Below are 21,235 nucleotides of genomic sequence, written 5' to 3' on the forward strand. Positions count from 1 at the left end.
CAAGTGTTTGCTAAGAAGAAGAAAAAACTGTGACATTTAAAAAAACTTGAACTCTGTAGTACTTTCCTGCCAAGAATTTCCTTCAAATCATATCTCTGCCCCTGCCCTATAAGGAGTGTGCCTTCCCTCATTTCTCCAAATGGGACATGTGAACTCATGAGATATTTTGCACAGCATTCCATAGGTAACCTGATAATGATGTTGTGACATAGCTAGAAAATGTGAAATGTTTCATAATTGTAACATCCACACTGATATCTATCCAAAATGTACATATCAGAACTATTGATCAAATAATCCTACAGTGTTAGACAAAATGTATTCGCCCTTCGAGGTTATTAGGAAAATGACTGGACAATTTATCAAGAGATAGATAAAGCAGGAACTGATTCCACATTTACTTCATTAATGACAGCAGTCATTTTTTGCGAAAAACAGTAGATGGCACAAGCACCCCTATTTGACCAAAGCACATCGACACTGCGCAAGAAGAAGTTCAAATGCGGACGTGGAATACGTCATCAAAGTTGGCAGGTCGTCGCAAGCTCGTGGAGAAAATGGTGTCTGGTGCAGAACCACTACAGGGCCATCGAGCTGGCGTTTATAAACAAAAAAACAAGGGACATAAACATGGAAAGCATCGGACGAAAGGAGAAATCGAACGGGAGAACAAGGGTAAGTTTGTGATGGAGAAATGTGTCTCTGTCGCTGGTTTTAACCATTGACATGCTGCTTCTTTGCTGCCGAACACGTGCTTTCAAGTTATGTTTCAGAAGATTCTTTATCTGTGGAAACTATACTTTCATGTCATATTTTAAAATACCCGTGTAATGTCACTCGTGTAACATTTTAGCCTTCAAGCCTTGACACATGGTAGCTGATGAAATCAAACGACCATCGTCATTTGCTTGCGATATGAAAGCATTGCACATCACGTTACAATTCAGTAGGTAGACACATTGATGTGTCAAGACTAGTAATTTAACAGTTCCTGGTAGTGTCTGTCTAATCACATCAACAGGTCTGATGACCATTCTCAAAACTCTCCCCTTACATTAGCGGATTAAACTCCACTCGATGGTGAAGGACATTTCTGATGACTCCATCAATGGAGTGGAACAGAAACCAGCCTTTATGGGATCTAGCTCCGACTACATCGATTCATCCAATGTCAAAATAATTAACATTACTTAACGCCTACCGTGTACCCATGTTTGTCCTCTAGTTACGCGCCTTTCTTTATTTGCCGAAATCCATACTTTTTCAATAAACGTTAATCAAATACAACCACTGACTGTTTCCTTGTTGAGATTCAATTGGCATTTGCGCTGAGTTGCCATCTTAGGGCAACAGCAATGAGCATACAGTGGTTGAAATTGATTAACGTTTATTGAAAATGTATAGATTTCAGCAAACAAAGACACAACTACAGAGGACAGACATGGGTACACGGTAAGCATTAAATCATTTACGTTTTTTGAAGTATTGACACTGGGCGAATCAATGTAGTCAGAGCTAGATTCCACAAAGCCTGGTCTCTGGTGGCGTCATCAGATTCTTCCTTAACACTGATCTGTCATTCACCTTTAAATGATGTCATCCCCAACAGGTAGAGTATCGGTGACAGCTCTTACCAAGAAACAGAGGAAAGAGGCGAGAAAGATGGACAAAAGACACAAAGCCAACCAGCTGCGGCGAAATAAGAAGGACCTGGTAAGATACTCTTGCATTTGACACAATGTCACTTTGGAACCACAATGGTATGAATCGGACAAGTTAAAGGTAGACTCAGTGTTATGAAATTCCAACGCGCAGCAACGCAGATATTGAGATGAATGTGATGCAAGACTTTGCATTCACGCAGAGTATCTGCTACAACGTGGTAGCTACGGGACCAAAACAGAAGTTTAAAATAGATGCGCTCTTAGTTGTTGTGGAAACGGCCCAATATTGATATTACTTCATGCATCGCTGAGTCTACCTTTAATGCTATGTGTCACTTCTGTCCTGTCCAGGTCCTGACAGAGAAGCGTCGTCTGGGCAGCAGGGATGGTCCACCCCATCTGGTGGCTGTGATCGCCCTCCATGCAGGTGTGGATGCTGAGGCTGTGACCAGGTTGCTGCGGTGTGAGGGGGCTGGCGGGCTGGTGCGTGAGGAGAACAGTGTGTGTGGGGTCAGTGACAGCTTTGGCTTGGTCATGCCCCGCTTCAAACAGAGGTTCACCTTCCTCCGCCCAGACACAGGTAACTCACCTACTTGGATACTACAATGTGTTTGTGTTGTCAACACTAAAGTTACATAGATAACGACCTGATACTGATTTATAGTTAATGTAAATGCTAGTATAATCCATATGTGGCTGTACAAAACATTTATAAGGGGCATTCTGAATAATTGCTTTGGATAAGTGCCTTACTCAAGGGCACATTGACATATTTTTCACCTAGTTGACTTGGCGATTCAAACCAGTGACCTTTCGGTTACTGGCCTATCGCTCTTAACCGCTAGGCTACCTGCCATCATTCGATGCTGACACTAGTACTTATCCAATAACATTACCTCTGACTGTCCTCCCTCCCTCTCCCTTCTCTCTCTAGCTGACATGCACTCTCTACTGGATGTGGTGAAGGTAGCAGACAGTCTGGTGTTTGTGCTGGACTCTACAGAAGGCTGGGACAGCTATGGAGACCACTGCCTCTCCTGTCTCTTTTCACAGGGGCTACCAGCCTATGGTGAGCTTCCATACAAGCTATCCAAAAAAGATACTCACAGTGCACTGGATTTTGTTCAACTTATCCTCTCCCCTTGCTGATTACCTAAATGTTTAGCAGATTACATACTGTAGATATTATACTGATTATTTTACTCAAAATCTAACTACCCCACCCCTTTTCTCTGCATACACTGTCATCTCTGTCCTATATAACCTCCACTTCTCTCTCCTGTCATCTGTCCTATATAACCTCCACTTCTCTCTCCTGTCATCTGTCCTGTATAACCTCCACTTCTCTCTACTGTCATCTCTGTCCTATATAACCTCCACTTCTCTCTACTGTCATCTCTGTCCTGTATAACCTCCACTTCTCTCTCCTGTCATCTGTCCTGTATAACCTCCACTTCTCTCTCCTGTCATCTCTGTCCTATATAACCTCCACTTCTCTCTCCTGTCATCTCTGTCCTATATAACCTCCACTTCTCTCTCCTGTCATCTCTGTCCTATATAACCTCCACTTCTCTCTCCTGTCATCTCTGTCCTATATAACCTCCACTTCTCTCTCCTGTCATCTCTGTCCTATATAACCTCCACTTCTCTCTCCTGTCATCTCTGTCCTGTATAACCTCCACTTCTCTCTCCTGTCATCTGTCCTGTATAACCTCCACTTCTCTCTCCTGTCATCTGTCCTGTATAACCTCCACTTCTCTCTCCTGTCACCTGTCCTGTATAACCTCCACTTCTCTCTCCTGTCACCTGTCCTGTATAACCTCCACTTCTCTCTCCTGTCACCTGTCCTGTATAACCTCCACTTCTCTCTCCTGTCACCTGTCCTGTATAACCTCCACTTCTCTCTCCTGTCACCTGTCCTGTATAACCTCCACTTCTCTCTCCTGTCACCTGTCCTGTATAACCTCCACTTCTCTCTCCTGTCACCTGTCCTGTATAACCTCCACTTCTCTCTCCTGTCACCTGTCCTGTATAACCTCCACTTCTCTCTCCTGTCACCTGTCCTGTATAACCTCCACTTCTCTCTCCTGTCACCTGTCCTATATAACCTCCACTTCTCTCTCCTGTCACCTGTCCTGTATAACCTCCACTTCTCTCTCCTGTCATCTCTGTCCTGTATAACCTCCACTTCTCTCTCCTGTCATCTCTGTCCTATATAACCTCCCCTTCTCTCTCCTGTCATCTGTCCTGTATAACCTCCACTTCTCTCTCCTGTCATCTCTGTCCTGTATAACCTCCACTTCTCTCTCCTGTCATCTCTGTCCTATATAACCTCCACTTCTCTCTCCTGTCATCTCTGTCCTATATAACCTCCACTTCTCTCTCCTGTCATCTCTGTCCTATATAACCTCCACTTCTCTCTCCTGTCATCTCTGTCCTATATAACCTCCACTTCTCTCTCCTGTCATCTCTGTCCTATATAACCTCCACTTCTCTCTCCTGTCATCTCTGTCCTGTATAACCTCCTTCTCTCTCCTGTCACCTGTCCTGTATAACCTCCACTTCTCTCTCCTGTCACCTGTCCTGTATAACCTCCACTTCTCTCTCCTGTCACCTGTCCTGTATAACCTCCACTTCTCTCTCCTGTCACCTGTCCTATATAACCTCCACTTCTCTCTCCTGTCATCTGTCCTATATAACCTCCACTTCTCTCCCCTGTCACCTGTCCTGTATAACCTCCACTTCTCTCTCCTGTCACCTGTCCTGTATAACCTCCACTTCTCTCTCCTGTCACCTGTCCTGTATAACCTCCACTTCTCTCTCCTGTCACCTGTCCTGTATAACCTCCACTTCTCTCTCCTGTCACCTGTCCTGTATAACCTCCACTTCTCTCTCCTGTCACCTGTCCTGTATAACCTCCACTTCTCTCTCCTGTCATCTGTCCTGTATAACCTCCACTTCTCTCTCCTGTCATCTCTGTCCTATATAACCTCCACTTCTCTCTCCTGTCATCTCTGTCCTGTATAACCTCCACTTCTCTCTCCTGTCATCTCTGTCCTATATAACCTCCACTTCTCTCTCCTGTCATCTCTGTCCTGTATAACCTCCACTTCTCTCTCCTGTCATCTGTCCTATATAACCTCCACTTCTCTCTCCTGTCACCTGTCCTGTATAACCTCCACTTCTCTCTCCTGTCATCTCTGTCCTGTATAACCTCCACTTCTCTCTCCTGTCACCTGTCCTGTATAACCTCCACTTCTCTCTCCTGTCACCTGTCCTGTATAACCTCCACTTCTCTCTCCTGTCACCTGTCCTGTATAACCTCCACTTCTCTCTCCTGTCACCTGTCCTATATAACCTCCACTTCTCTCTCCTGTCACCTGTCCTATATAACCTCCACTTCTCTCTCCTGTCATCTGTCCTATATAACCTCCACTTCTCTCCCCCAGCTCTGGTGTGTCAAGGTGTTTCAGACCTGGCAGTGAAGAAGCGTGTGGACTCACGGCGGGCGCTGGCCAAGATATCTGAAATCCGCTTCCCTGGGGCGCGCCTCTTCCCCCTGGACTCAGACCAGGACGCCACACTGATGCTAAGACACCTGGGAGCACAGAGGCAGAGGAGGCTGGGCTTCCGCTCCCGTCGGCCTCACCTCCTGGCCCAGCAGGTCTCCTACACCCCCAACAGCTCTGAGGGGAGTGGGGGAGCCCCCACGGGCCTAGGGACCCTGCGTGTATCTGGGTATGTGCGAGGGTGCCCTCTGCAGGTGGACAGGCTGGTGCACATCTCTGGATTTGGAGACTTCCTGCTCAGTCAGATCGATGCTCCCATAGACCCCCTTCCCCTCAACTCTATGACTCCTCGCCCTGCCAAGCCAGGGAAGGAAGGAGATGTAGACATGCAGGTGGGTCTCACAAAATCAAGTCACATTTATTTATGAAGTCCTTTTTACATCAGAAGATGATGCAAAGTGCTTATACAGAAACCCAGCCTAAAACCCAAAACGGCAAGCAATGCAGATGTAGAAGTATGGTGGCTAGGAAAAACTTCCCAGAAAGTCAGGAACCTAGGAAGAAACCTAGAGAGGAACCAGGCTCTGAGGGGTGGCCAGTCCTCTTCTAGCTGAGATTTTATAAGAGAGTTCTTCAAGATGTTCAAACGTTCATAGATGACCAGCAGGGTCAAATAATAATCAGTAGTTGTAGAGGGTGCAATAGGTGAGCACCTCAGGAGTAAATGTCAGTTGTCTTTTCATACCTGAGCATTCAGAGGTTGAGGCTGCAGGTGCAGTAGAGAGAGAGTGGAAAACAGCAGGTCCTGGACAAGGTAGCACATCTGGTGAACAGGTCACGGTTCCGAAGGCAGAAGAGTTGATACTGGAGCAGCAGCACCTGGGGGACAGGAACAGCCAGGAGTCATCAGGCCAGGTAGGCCTGAGGCATTGTCCTAGGGCTGAGGTCCTCCAGAAGGGGAGAGAGAATTAGAGGGAGCATACTTAAATTCACATGGTACACCAGATAAGACAGGAGAATTACACCAGATATAACAGACTGACCCTAGCCCCCCGGCACATAGACTATTGCGGCATAAATAGAGGCTGAGGCGTGGATTCTTTGGACACTGTGGCCCTGTCCGACGATACCCCCGGACAGGGCCAACCAGGCAGGATATAATCACCCACTTATCCAAAGCAAAGCCCCCACACCACTAGAGGGATATCAACAGACCACCTGCTGTTTTCTACTCTGAGACAAGGCTGAGTATAACCCACAAAGATCTCCTTCGCACGAACCCGAGGGGGTGCAAAACCGGACAGGAAGATCGCGTCAGTGACTCAACCCACTGAAGTGACGCACCCCTCCTAGGGACGGCATAGAAGAGCACTAGAAAGCCAGTGACTCAGCCCCCGTAATAGGGTTAGAGACAGAGAATCCCAGTGGAGAGAGGGGAGCCGGCCAGGCAGAGAGCAAGGGTGGTTCGTTGCTCCAGTGCCTTGCCCTTCACCTTCACACCCTTGGGCCAGTCTACACTCAATCATAGGACTTACTGAAGAGATGAGTTTTCAATAAAGACTTAAAGGTTGAGACCGAGTCTGCATCTCTCACATGGATAGGCAGACCATTCCATAAAAATGTAGCTCTATATGAGAAACCCCTGCCTCCAGCTGTTTGCTTAGAAATTCTAGGGACAATGAGGCCTGCGTCTTGTGAATGTAGCGTACGTGTAGGTATGTACGGCAGGACCAAATCTGTGAGATAGGTAGGAGCAAGTCCAGGTTTGCTTTGTAGGTTAGCAGTAAAACCTTGAAATCAGCCTTAGCCTTAACAGGAAGTCAGTGTAGAGGCAAGCATTGGAGTTATATGCTATTATTATTTTTGGTTCTTGTCAGGATTCTAGCAACGGTATCTAGCACTAACTGAAGTTTATTTCATGCTTTGTCCAGGTAGCTGGAGAGTAGAGCATTGTGGTAGTCTAATCTACAAGTGTCAAAAACATGGATTAGTTTTTCTATGTCATTATTGGAAGATGGTCACCGCTCATCACTGGCTGATATCATTACATTGAAAATTGACAGTGATTTAATGAATAATTTACCAACTATAGTTAAGACATTTATCAGCTCTGCTTCTGCTCGTTGACAGTCGGTGCTCTCTGTGTTTCAGGATGGTGGTGTTGATGAGGTGGCGTCAGTGCGGGTGCTGATGAAGGCAGACCCAGCTCGCAGGGAGAGTCTGCAGGCCGAGGCAGAGGTAGACCCCATGGATGGAGAGCAGACCTGGCCCACTGATACTGAACTGCTGGAGGCTGAAGGTAAAGGGAGAGAGCGGGCTGAGTTATAGAGGGTCGTTACATTGAATTACATGATAGATCTATGATCGCGGTGCTCTTGTTGGCATCCAATGTATGGGTACTTTGAACCGGTTCATGTCAACACATTGAATTTATTATTGTCTCTGGGTTTACAATGTAATAAACCTCTCTAATAAATGTTCTCCTTCCCTCAGAGGCCAGAAAGAGCAAGCGTGTAATGAAGGTGCCGAAGGGGACATCAGACTACCAGGCCACGTGGATTGTGGATGAGGAGGATGAGAATGGCGAGGAGAATGAAGAGAGTACTGACGATGAGGATGATGAGGATTCGATGATGGAGGAGTCCATAGATGGAGAGGACCTTGACTCTCAGGTGGTGAGTAGTGAGTCCACTCCACTGCCTGGGACACTGACACTGATATGTTTTTCTGGCCGGTATAGCATTAGTTTCAAGTTGTCACTTGCACAAGTACAGTGAAAGGCTTTTTTTGCAAGTTCTAAACCCAGCAATGCAGTAATCCACATAAATGTAATACTAAAAATAACAAGGTAGAACAAAAACACATGAGAAATAAAAACACAAAGTAAGAAGCTATATACAAGGTCAGTTCCAATGCCATATTTAGAATGTGCAGGGATACTGGAGTGATAGAGGAAGATATGTGTAGGGGTAAGATGACTAGGCATCAGGATGTTTGTGTGTGTGTCGAGTCTGTATGAATGTGTGCATGTTATGTGTAGGGTCCTGTCAGTGTTCATAGAGACGGTGCAAAAATAAATACAAGGGTCAACTCAGTCCGTGTAGCCATTAATACAAAAGAAAGAGCGACAACTGTTGTGCTGACATCCTGTCCCAAGGCATTGGGTGCACTGCTAATGTGTTTCTTTACCCTCTGCCTGTTGCCGTGGCAACAGTGAAACCATTAAAGGAGAGGTCTAAGGAGAAGAGGGTGATACGTTGGTAGTCTGAGTTGATTGTTGAGACGTCTGAACTGATGTGGGGTGATTCAGGAGGAAGCAGCTCGGACAGGACAGGGATTGGTGGGGGGAAAGTGGCAAACACTTCAGTTGGGGATGGAACGGAGTATACGTGACCCGTGGTTAGTGCACAGTGTGGCGCAGCACCACTGTTTGTTTTCACAGTGTCTGCCTCTGGGCTGTAGTGCCAGGCCGCTCACCGTGGCAACAATAGTGTTTTGGAGCAGGGGTCCCGAGAGAAGCCTCCTGACTTCCTGCTCCGCGGACACAACTTCCTGTCTGGACCAGGAGAGGGGACAGCATTTATTTATAACAGCACTGCTTGAAAGAAGGGGGTAAATTCTGCTATGGTCAAACGTTCCGCTACATCTATTTTCTTGAATTTTTATTAGCATGTGTTTGATGTCGGGGTTAGACAGGATATACCATCTAGATGTTAACAATGGAGGAAATGGTGCTGGGGTTGATCAGGATTATTATTGCAGCTGGGATTGTTCTGAAGGTTGTGAATCAGCCCCATGCAGTGTGGACCCCCCCCATGTATCTCTTGCTTATTGTAATGCCACTTCCAGTAGAACCACTTGTACACTTTTTCTAACTTCATTACTGGGAATTAGGTTGATAAATACTATGAAGGCCTTGTCTTGAATCTCATTAAGACCGTTGTTCACATTACATATGATGTAGAGGTATATAGCTCTGCAGTAGAAACTTGTGATGGTCCTCCCATAACTGCTTTACCTATTCCAGAACATCCCGCTATAGGATAGGTAAAGAAAACACCTCTGGAAGTCAAGATGGAAGGATTGTCGTCCCTCCCAAATGTAATATTAGACTATTGGGCTGCTAACCTCCGTGCTGTTACGTTTTGGCTGGATGACACCTCCGTCATCCAGCTGGCTTCGTATGGAGCGTGAGGAGTGTCACGCCTTCTATTGGCGCTGTGATTTTGTCGCCTGTCAATTTGAACATGTCACTTTACAGTAACAGTCCTATTATACACAGCACATTCTGAATCTGGAAGCAAATGAAGGTCCGTTTTGACCTTAGACCCATATCATTCATGCTCCCTGTTGTCAGGAATCCCTCATTTGCCCCCTCAAACCTTGAAAATACCTTTGAGCGATGGGGAGAGCTAGGGATCAATACCATAGGGGATCTATATATAGAAGGGGCCTTTGCCTCCTTTGATTTGCTGAGGGAAACCTGTAATCTTCCCGGAATTAATTTTTTCAGATACCTACAGATTAGAGACTGTTCAAATAAAGTTTGTCACATGTGCCAAATACAACAGTTGTAGACCGTACAGTGAAATGCTTACTTACAAGCCCTTAATCAACAACGCAGTTAAGAAAAAGTGTTAAGTAATATAATTAAGGAGCAGCAGTGAAATAACAGTAGCAAGGCTATATACCGGGGGCACCGGAACCGAGTCAATGTGTGGGGGCACCGGTTAGTCGAGGTAATTGAGGTAATATGTACATGTAGGTAGAGTTATTAAAGTGACTATGCACAGATAAAACTGTGAGTAACAGCAGTGTAAAGGGGGGGGGGGGGGCAGCAATGCAAAAATGCAAATAGTCTGGATAGCCATTTGATTAGCTGTTCAGGAGTCTTATTGCTTGGGGGTAGAAGCTGTTTAGGTCCAAAAGGCTTCTTGACTTGGCGCTCCGATACCGCTTGCCATGCGGTAGCAGAGGGAACAGTCTATTTCTAGGGTGGCTGGAGTCTTTGACAATTTTTACGGCCTTCCTCTGACACCACCTGGTATAGAGGTCCTGGATGGCAGGAAGCTTGGCCCCAGTGATGTACTTGGCCGTTCGCACTACCTTCTGTAGCGCCTTGCGGTCGGAGGCCGAGCAGTTGTCATACCAGGCAGTGACGCAATGAGTCAGGATGCTCTCGATGGTGCAGCTGTAGAACCTTTTGAGGATTTGAGGACCCATGAAAAATCTTTTCCGTTTCCTGAGGGGGAATAGGCTTTGTTGTGTCCTCTGACTGTCTTGGTGTGTTGGGACTATGATAGTTTGTTGGTGATGTGGACGCCAAGGAACTTGAAGCTCTCAACCTGCTGCACTACAGCCCTGTCGATGAGATTCCTCCGATGGCATTGATGAGTACACCACATCAGTCATTGGCTTCATCAATAAGTGCATCGATGACGTCGTCCCCACAGTGACCATACTTACATACCCCAACCAGAAGCAATGGATTACAGGCAACATCCGCACTGAACTAAAGGCTAGAGCTGCCCCTTTAAAGGAGCGGGACTCTAACCTGGATGCTTATAAGAAATTCCGCTATGCCCTCCGACAAACCATCAAACAGGCAAAGTGTCAATACAGGACGAAGACCGAATCATACTACACCGGCTCTGACCCTCGTCGGATGTGTCAGGGCTTGCAAAACATTACAGACTACAAAGGGAAGCACAGACGAGAGCTGCCCAGTGAGACGAGCCTACCAGACGGGCTAAACTACTTCTATGCTCGCTTCGATGCAAATAACATTGAAACATGCATGAGAGCACCAGCTGTTCCGGAAGACTGATCACGCTCTCCACAGCAGATGTGAGTAAGACCTTTAAAAAGGTCAACATTCACAACGCTGCAGGGCCAGACAGATTACCAGGACGTATACTACAATCATGCACTGACCAACTGGCAAGTGTCTGCACTGACATTTTAAACCTCTCCCTGTCCGAGTCTGTAATACCAAGATGTTTTAAGCAGACCACAATAGTCCCTGTGCCCAAGAACACCAAGGTAACCTGCCTAAATGATTACTGACCTGTAGCATTCACGTCTGTAGCCATGAAGTGCTTTGAAAGGCTTACATCAACACCATTGTCCCAGAAACCCTAGACCCTCTCCAATTTGCATACCACCCCAACAGATCCACAGATGATGCAATCTCTACTGCACTCCACACTGCTCTTTCCCACCTGGACAAAAGGAACACCTATGTGAGAATGCTATTCATTGACTACAGCTCAGCGTTCACCATAGTGCCCTCAAAGCTCATCACTAAGCTAAGGTCCCTGGGACTAAACACCTCCCCTGCAACTGGATCCTGGACTCCCTGACGGGCCACCCCCAGGTGAGGACGGCCCGCCACGCTGAGACTCAACATAGGGGCCCCTCAGGGGTGCGTGCTCAGTCCCCTCCTGTACTCCATGTTCACTCATGATTGCACAGCCAGGCACGACTCCAACACCATCAAGTTTGCTGCTGTGGTAGGCCTGATCACGACAACGAGACAGCCTATGGGGAGGAGGTCAGAGACCTGGCCATGTGGTGCCAGTACAACAACCTCTCCCTCAGCGTGATCAAGACAAAGGAGATGACTGAACTACAGGAAAAAGAGGACTGAGCACGCACCCATTCTCATTGACAGGGCTGCAGTGGAGCAGGTTGAGAGCTTCAAGTTCCTTGGTCCACATCACCAACAAACTGACATGGTCCAAGCACACCAAGACAGTCATGACGAGTGCACAACAAAACCTATTCCCACTCAGGAGACTGAAAAGATTTGGCATGGGTCCACAGATCCTCAAAGGTTCTACAGTTGCACCATCGAGAGCATCTTGACTGGTTGCATCATTGCCTGGTATGGCAACTGCTCGGCCTCTAACCTCAAGGCACTACAGAGGGTAGTGCATATGATACAGTACATCACTGGGGCCAAGCTTCCTGCCATCCAGGACCTCTATACCAGGCGATGTCAGAGGAAAGCCCTAAAAATTGTCAGACTCCAGCCACCCCAGTCAGACTGTTCTCTCTTACCGCACGGCAAGCGGTACCGGAACACCAGTCTAGGTCCAAGAGGCTTCTAAACAGCTTCTACCCCCAAGCCATTAGACTCCTGAACGTCTAATCAAATGGCTACCCAGACTATTTGCATTGCCCCCCTCTCCCCCTCTTTACACCACTGCTACTCTGTTGTCATCTATGTATAGTCACTTTAATAACTCTACCTACATGTACATACTACCTCAACTAACTGGTGCCCCCTCACATTGACTCTGTACCGGTACCCCCCTGTATATAGTCTCGCTATTGTTTTACTGCTGCTCTTTAATTACTTGTTACTTTTATTTCTTATCTGTATTTTTTGAAACTGCATTGTTGGTTGGGGGCTCGTAGATAAGCATTTCACTGTAAGGTCTACCTACAACACCTGTTTTATTCGGCGCATGTGACTTTTTTTTTTTCTTTTTTTTTTGGTGCGGTGTACTCCAATGTCATCGGAAGAATTCCGGGACATATTCCAGTCTGTGCTAGTAAAACAGTCCTGTAGTTTAGCGTCTGCTTCATCTGACCACTTATTTATTGACTGAGTCACTGGTGCTTCCTGCTTTAGTTTTTGCTTGCTAGCAGGAATCAGGAGGATAGAATTATGGTCTGCATAAAAAACATCTTCCTACATTTGGAAATGCTAAACCTTCCATGTTTAACGGATGCATCAAATTTGTCCCACCTCAGGCAAACGGATATCATCTGAAACTTTTCTATATGTTAGCACACCTTCTACAGATGCCATTAAGGCAAAATGGGAGGAAGAGCTAGGCACTGACATTTCTGTAGCAGACTGAGAAGATTGCTGATGAAGGGGAAATCGATAGTTACATATCACGATATCGTATCGACAAAATCGCAGTATTATTTTTGCGTTAGTTGGCTGTACCTGCACCAAAACTACAGTATTTTTTCCCCCCTTCGTAGCTTGTTCTCCATCTTCTTTTTAAAGGAGACAATATTTCAGCGCTTATTTCCATGACTGATCAACTCATTTTCTCATTGCTCTCTTGTCCCTCTTCAGCAGACATATGGTGGGCAATATGTTTGGAACATCGAATTGCAATAAAGTCAGTATCGATCCGCAATACCTATCGTATCGGCGCCTAAGTATCGCGATAATATCGCATTGTGAGGTGCCTGGCAATTCCCAGCTCTAGTAGAAACTTCCTGTCTTTTACTGTTTGGTTTAGGATGCTGCCTCAGGTGGTGGCTCTGATGAGGAGGAGGAGGAGCTGAATTCCACATCGGACAAGGGTGGAGCAGACCAGCGCTATGATGAGCACATGGACGAGGTGGAGGAAGGGGAGGGGTTAAAACGATACCGGGAGGCTCGGGCCAATGAGATGTTCCCAGATGAAGTGGACACCCCTCTAGACCAATCGGCTAAGAACAGGTAAGGGCATGACTATCATATCTTCTACCACCAAACACAGTGGTCCCTTACTTCTCCTTCAGTACTGTACAGGACCCTCTGCTCTCAGTGTGGGCTACAACACAGAGGGGCTGTCTAAGCAGAAACATTCAACCGATCCATGACATGCAACATCAACCCATGGCTCACACACAGGTAACTGCCAAAATAAAGGGAACGCCAACAGAAAGTGTCTCAATAGGTCATTTGGCCGCCAGAGCGGCTTCAGTGCACCTTGGCATAACTGTATGGAGGAATGCGACACCATTCTTCCACAAAAAAATCAGTAATTTGGTGTTTTGTTGATGGTGGTGGAAAACGCTATCTCAAGGCACCGCTCCAGGATCTCCGGTAAGTGTTCAATTGGGTTGAGATCTGGTGACTGAGACACACACACACACACTTTAAACCCCCTATTCCCTGAGGTGGGAGGAATTCACCAAACATGTCAAACATCTGGTCTATTATATATGACAATGCCGTTAACGCCCAAACTTTACTTTCCAGGATGATTGGCCCAGCGTAATTACTTAGCTATACGCTGACGTTGCTAATTTCCTGTGTGCTCAGGTTCCAGCGTTACAGGGGCCTGAAGAGTTTCCGCTCCTCCCCCTGGGACCCCTTGGAGAACCTGCCTGCAGACTACTCCCGCATCTTCCAGTTTCAGAGCTTTGAGCGCACACGCCGCCGCGTACTGGCTGAGGCTGCGCAGGAGGAAGAGGGGGCCATGGTAAGAGGCTGGCTTGTTTGTCTGTGACATCCTGTTTCAACCCTGTCCCCTCTCGGTGTCCCCAATCTATTTACTCTGCTCTGCTCTCTAGGTGGGCTGGTATGTGACCCTCCATGTAGTGGATGTTCCCCCCACGGTGATGGAGAGTGTCCAGGCAGGCAGGCCTCTGGTGCTGGTCTCCTTACTGCCACATGAACAGAAGGTATACTGTATTGGAATACTCCTGAATTATTGTGTACTTAGTGTCTTCAGTCTAAAAGTTAAGAATTGTAACCCATTTCTGTTGTTAAATATGTTGGTGTAAACAAACTACAGAGGGGGGGGGGGGGGGGGGGGGGAATTGTAAACTATTACATAAGTATGTAAACCTCCAACTTCAACTAATATATATACACTGCTCAAAAACATAAAGGGAACACTTAAACAACATAATGTAACTCCAAGTCAATCACACTTCTGTGAAATCAAACTGTCCACTTAGGAAGCAACACTGATTGACAATAAATTTCACATGCTGTTGTGCAAATGGAATAGACAAAAGGTGGAAATTATAGGCAATTAGTAAGACACCCCCAAAAAAGGAATGGTTCTGCAGGTGGTGACCACAGACCACTTCTCAGTTCCTATGCTTCCTGGCTGATGTTTTGGTCACTTTTGAATGCTGGCGGTGCTCTCACTCTAGTGGTAGCATGAGACGGAGTCTACAACCCACACAATTGGCTCAGGTAGTGCAGCTCATCCAGGATGGCACATCAATGCGAGCTGTGGGAAAAAGGTTTGCTGTGTCTGTCAGCGTAGTGTCCAGAGCATGGAGGCGCTACCAGGAGACAGGCCAGTACATCAGGAGACGTGGAGGAGGCCGTAGGAGGGCAACAACCCAGCAGCAGGACCGCTACCTCCGCCTTTGTGCAAGGAGGTGCACTGCCAGAGCCCTGCAAAATGACCTCCAGCAGGCCACAAATGTGCATGTGTCTGCTCAAACGGTCAGAAACAGACTCCATGAGGGTGGTATGAGGGCCCGACGTCCACAGGTGGGGGTTGTGCTTACAGCCCAACACCGTGCAGGACAATTGGCATTTGCCAGAGAACACCAAGATTGGCAAATTCGCCACTGGCGCCCTGTGCTCTTCACAGATGAGAGCAGGTTCACCCTGAGCACATGAGCACATGTGACAGACGTGACAGAGTCTGGAGACGCCGTGGAGAACGTTCTCGCTGCCTGCAACATCCTCCAGCATGACCGGTTTGGCGGTGGGTCAGTCATGGTGTGGGGTGGCATTTCTTTGTGGGGCCGCACAGCCCTCCATGTGCTCACCAGAGGTAGCCTGACTGCCATTAGGTACCGAGATGAGATACTCAGACCCCTTGTGAGACCATATGCTGACACATGCACATTTGTGGCCTGCTGGAGGTCATTTTGCAGGGCTCTGGCAGTGCACCTCCTTGCACAAAGGCGGAGGTAGCGGTCCTGCTGCTGGGTTGTTGCCCTCCTACGGTCTCCTCCACGTCTCCTGATGTACTGGCCTGTCTCCTGGTAGCGCCTCCATGCTCTGGACACTACGCTGACAGACACAGCAAACCTTTTTCCCACAGCTCGCATTGATGTGCCATCCTGGATGAGCTGCACTACCTGAGCCAATTGTGTGGGTTGTAGACTCCGTCTCATGCTACCACTAGAGTGAGAGCACCGCCAGCATTCAAAAGTGACCAAAACATCAGCCAGGAAGCATAGGAACTGAGAAGTGGTCTGTGGTCACCACCTGCAGAACCATTCCTTTTTTGGGGGTGTCTTACTAATTGCCTATAATTTCCACCTTTTGTCTATTCCATTTGCACAACAGCATGTGAAATTTATTGTCAATCAGTGTTGCTTCCTAAGTGGACAGTTTGATTTCACAGAAGTGTGATTGACTTGGAGTTACATTGTGTTGTTTAAGTGTTCCCTTTATTTTTTTGAGCAGTGTATTTGGCTAAGGTACATGTAAACTTCCGACTTCAACTGTGTGTGTAATATATCACACACACACAAACACACGACCATGTATGTGGACACTTGCTTGTCAAACATCTCATTCACAAATCATGGGGATTAATATGGAGTTGGTCCCCCCTTTGCTGCTGTAACAGCCTCCACTCTTCTGGGAAGGGGTTTCAACTAGATGTTGGGACATTGCTGTGGAGACTTGTTTCCTTTCAACCACAAGCGTTAGTGAGGTCGGGCACTGATGTTGGGAGATTAGGCCTGGCTCGCAGTCGACGTTCCAATTCATCCCAAAGGTGTTCGATGTAGTTGAGGCCGGGCTGTGTGCTGGCCAGTCAAATTCTTCCACACCCATCTCGACAAACCATTTCTGTATGGGCCTCGCTTTGTGCACGGGGGTATTGTCTTGCAGAAACAGCAAAGGTCCTTCCCCATAAAGTTGGAAGCACAGAATTGTCTAGAATGTCATTGTATACTGTAGAGTTAAGGTTTCCCTTCACTTTAACTAAGGGGCCTAGCCCGAACCATGAAAAACAGCTTCAGACCATTTCCTCCTCCACCAAACTTTACAGTTGGCACTATGCATTCAGGTAGGTAGCGTTCTCCTGGCATCCGCCAAACCCAGACGGTGAAATGTGATCCATCACTCCAGAGAATGTTTCCACAGCTCCAGAGTCCAATGGCGATGAGCTTTACACCACTCCAGCTGACGCTTGGCATTGTGCGTGGAGATCTTAGGCTTGTGTGTGGCTGGTCAGCCATATAAACCCATTTCATGAAGCTCCCAACGAACAGTTCTGTGCTGACGTTGCTTCCAGAGGCAGTTTGGAACTCGGTAGTGAGTCTTTTAACCGAGGACAGTTGATTTTATGCCCTACAGCTTTCAGCAGTCCTGTTCTGTGAGCTTGTGTGGTTTACCACTTCGTGGCTGAGCCATTGTTGCTCCTAGATGTTTCTACTTCACAAATACACCACAAAAAAAGAAATGCACTTAGTTTACCCTGCTAGAGCCGTGCCGGTCGACGTTTGATAAATTGACTTGTTGTGAAGGTTGCATTCTATGACTGTCACATTTAAATTCACTGAACTCTTCTGTACAGGCCATTCTACTGCCAATGTTTGTCTATGGAGATTGCATGGCGGTGTGCTCAAATTTTATACACCTGTCAGCAATGGGTGCGGCTGAAATAGCCGGATCCACTAATTTGAAGGGGTGTCCACATACGTTTGGCTGTAGTATGTCTATATACAGTGCCTTCGTAAAGTATTCAGACCCTTTGACTTTTTCCACATTTTGTTATGTTACAGCCTTATTCTAAAATTGATTAAATATTTTATTTTTATTATGTTTACTAATTTATTAAAAAATAAAAAACGTATCACATTTACATAAGTATTCAGACCTTTTACTCAGTACTTTGTTGAAGCACCTTTGGCAGCGATTACAGCATCGAGTCTTCTTTGGTATGACGCTACAAGCTTGGCACACCTGTATTAGGGGAGTTTCTCCCATTTCTTCTCTGCAGATTCTCTCAAGCTCGGTCAGGTTGGATGGGGAGCGTTGCTGCACAGCTATTTTCAGGTCTCTCCAGAGATGTTTGATCGGTTTAAAGTCTAGTCTCAGGCTGGGCCACTCAAAGGACTCATACATTGTCTTGGCTGTGTGCTTAGGATTGTTGTACTGTTGGAAGGAGAACCTTCGCCCCAGTCTGAGGTCCTGAGCTCTCTGGTGCAGGTTTATCAAGGATCTGTCTGTACTTAATCCTGACTAGTCTCCCAGTCCCTGCCGCTCAAAAACATCCCCACAGCATGATGTTGCAACCACAATGCTTCACCGTAGGGATGGTACCAGGTTTCCTCCAGACGTGACTCTTAGCGTTCAGACAAAAGAGTTCAATCTTGGTTACATCAGACCAGAGAATGGTCAGTCTTTAGGTGCCTTTTGGCAAACTCCAAGTGGGCTGTCGTGCCTTTTACTGAGGAGTGGCTTCCATCTGGCCACTCTACCATAAAGGCCTGATTGGTGGAGTGCTACAGAGATGGTTGTCCTTCTGAAAGGTTCTCCCATCTCCACAGAGGATCTCTAGACCTCTGTCAGTGACCATCGGGTTCTTGGCCAAGGCCCTTCTCCCCGATTGCTCACTTTGGCCGGATGGCCAGTTCTAGGAAGAGTCTCAGTGGTTACAAACTTCTTCCATTCAAGAATGATGGAGGCCACGGTGTTCTTGGACTTTCAATGCTCAGAAATGTTTTGGTACCCTTGCCCAGATCACAATCCTGTCTCAGAGCTCTAGGGACACTTCCTTTGACCTCGTGGCTTGGTTTTTGCTCTTACATGCACTGTCAACTATGGAACCTTTAGCTAGACATGTATGTGCCTTTCCAAATCATGTCCAATCAATTGAATTTACAACAGGTGGACTCCAAGTTGTAGAAACATCTCAAGGATGATCAATGGAAACACGATGCACCTGAGCTCAATTTAGAGTCTCATAGTAAAACGTCTGAATACGTATGTAAATAAGTTTTATTATTTTTAATACATTTGCAAAAATGTCTAACTTTTCTCTGTCATTATGGGGTATTGTGTGCCGAATACTGAAAGTATAATATTTAATCAATTTTAGAATAAGGCTAATATAACAAAATGTGTAAAAAGTCAAGGGGTCTGAATACTTCCCGTATTTATAAATCTATTGTAACAACTCTAGCTAATGGTTTTAACACTATAGTTCATTAGAAACTATTCTTCCAGCTCCTTACCATTTGGTTGCCTTCCATCCTCTGATCAGATGTCAGTGATGCACATGCTGGTGAGGAGACACCCCAGCAACACAGACCCTATCAAGTCTAAAGAGGAGCTGGTGTTCCACTGTGGATTCAGGAGGTTCAGGGCCTGCCCCATCTTCTCCCAGCACACATCAGGTAGGGGAACCTGTCTAAACAGCACAATTTATGTCTTGAACAAAATTGAAGGAAAAGTATGGCAAATATGCTGACATTCTGTGGGATTGGAGTATTGTTTTGGCTTGTTATACAACCATTTGTTTGTCTAGTCAGTGTTGGGCTTGGTGTTGTATCTAACCTGTGATTGGCTCTCTCTCTCCAGCCGACAAGCACAAGCTGGAGCGTTTCCTTCGTGCTGACGCCCCCACGGTGGTTTCTGTTTACGCCCCCATCACATTCCCCACCGCTGGGGTACTGCTCTTCAAACAGAGGGAGGATGGTAAGGGCCTGGATAGTGATGTTTGGCTGACTTAGTATTTCTCTACCCGTTTAAGGATGGGGCAGGACAGAGGAACACACTGTCTCTACCTGTATCTCTCTCCTGTTCTCTGTCTGTATTTGAGCCGGTATCTCTTGTTCTCTCCCTCAGGCATGCAGGACCTGGTGGGTACAGGAAGTCTGCTGAGCTGTGACCCCCAGCGTGTGGTGCTGAAGAGGATCGTGTTGAGTGGACACCCCTTCAAGATCAACCGCCGATCCGCTGTCTGCAGATACATGTTCTTCAACAGGGGTGAGGGGGCACTGAGCTGAGCACTGCATGTTTCCCAATAATAACCACATAACTTCTGTCTGACTAGGGCCCATAGGGTGCACTATATAGAGAATAGGTCCCTTTTGGCCCAAATCGTCTGTCGTAATGTGGAAAGGAAATAGCTCTGACTTACCTGTGGTTTTCATTATTTATTTTCATGTTAACTGACCTCTGTGCTCCTTTCTCTCTGATAGACGACATCCTGTGGTTTAAGCCTGTTGAGCTGAGAACCAAGTGGGGCCGGAGAGGACACATCAAGGAGGCACTAGGTACGGAGAAAACCTAAACATTGTCAATACTGTTTAGTGACATGAAACAATGTGTTGCCTTCATTGGACAATTGTGTGACTACCTTACCTAAACCTGTGTGTGGGTATGTTTTGCTCCCGGGTGGCGCAGTGGTCTAGGGCACTGCATCGCAGCGCTAGCTGCGCCACCAGAGTCTCTGCGTTCACGCCCAGGCTCTGTCACAGCCGGCCGCAACCGGGAGGTCCGTGGGGCGACGCACAATTGGCTTAGCGTCGTCCGGGTTAGGGAGGGTTTGGCTGGTAGGGATATCCTTGTCTCAGTATGTAAAATGTTATAAAATGTATGCACTCTACTGTAAGTCGCACTGGATAAGAGCGTCTGCTAAACGACTAAAATGTCAAATGTAAATGTTTTTCAGGTACTCATGGACACATGAAGTGTGTATTTGACAGCCAGATGCGGTCTCAGGATACTGTCATGATGAACCTGTATAAGAGGGTCTATCCTCGCTGGACGTATGACCCCTATGTGCCTTTGCCCCTGCCCTGGGTCAAGGGGGAAGGGACTCAAGTGCCAGATGATTTTGACATGGAGTAGGTGGTGGTCTGTTGCAAGAGGTGTGTTGAAGTCTGTAGAGAGTTGCATGGACTGTGGTGATTACATTTTCACTCCAATAGATGGATTGTAATGTGTATTTAATAAAACCAATTAGACAAAAATCACTTGTTTCTTTATTTCTTTGGAAAATGTCCTTGTGGTTCAGTTTTTTTCCTGGCCATTAGATGGCAGCAGTGTATAAGAGGAAACAGGCTCTTTGTTGCAGTGACTAACGGTGGAACTTAACTCACTGATTTATATGAGTGCCATGCACTGTTATGTACCTGTACTAAAAAACACTAACTTGATCAAACATGAAGACAATGTTGAGGCATAATCAGAGAGCGCATGTTCAGATCAATACTGTTTTACAGATTCCATTCTCAATTTCAACATGTTTCGCACATGAATTACACAAATTGAAAATCTGAGCAACAATGATCACAACTTTGGATGATCTAGCTTGCCTTTCCTATTTA

The 21,235-nt window shown here is 46.6% G+C and overlaps 1 protein-coding gene across 1 annotated transcript; it reads left to right on the forward strand.

Moving 5' to 3' along the window:
• Positions 1-485: 485 nt before the first annotated feature.
• On the forward strand, positions 486-20,878 carry tsr1 (TSR1 ribosome maturation factor). Its single transcript, XM_055895661.1, has 15 exons — positions 486-675; positions 1,610-1,713; positions 2,016-2,244; positions 2,599-2,733; positions 5,114-5,565; positions 7,325-7,472; positions 7,667-7,848; positions 13,441-13,643; positions 14,232-14,391; positions 14,483-14,593; positions 19,165-19,297; positions 19,482-19,598; positions 19,749-19,889; positions 20,105-20,179; positions 20,578-20,878. Exons 1-15 carry the CDS (start codon positions 501-503, stop codon positions 20,754-20,756), a joined length of 2,544 nt encoding a protein of 847 aa, XP_055751636.1. The 5' UTR covers positions 486-500; the 3' UTR covers positions 20,757-20,878.
• The last annotated feature ends 357 nt before the right edge of the window (positions 20,879-21,235 follow it).

The sequence above is a fragment of the Salvelinus fontinalis genome, chromosome 33, assembly GCF_029448725.1.
Source record: "Salvelinus fontinalis isolate EN_2023a chromosome 33, ASM2944872v1, whole genome shotgun sequence".
NCBI lineage: Eukaryota > Metazoa > Chordata > Actinopteri > Salmoniformes > Salmonidae > Salvelinus > Salvelinus fontinalis.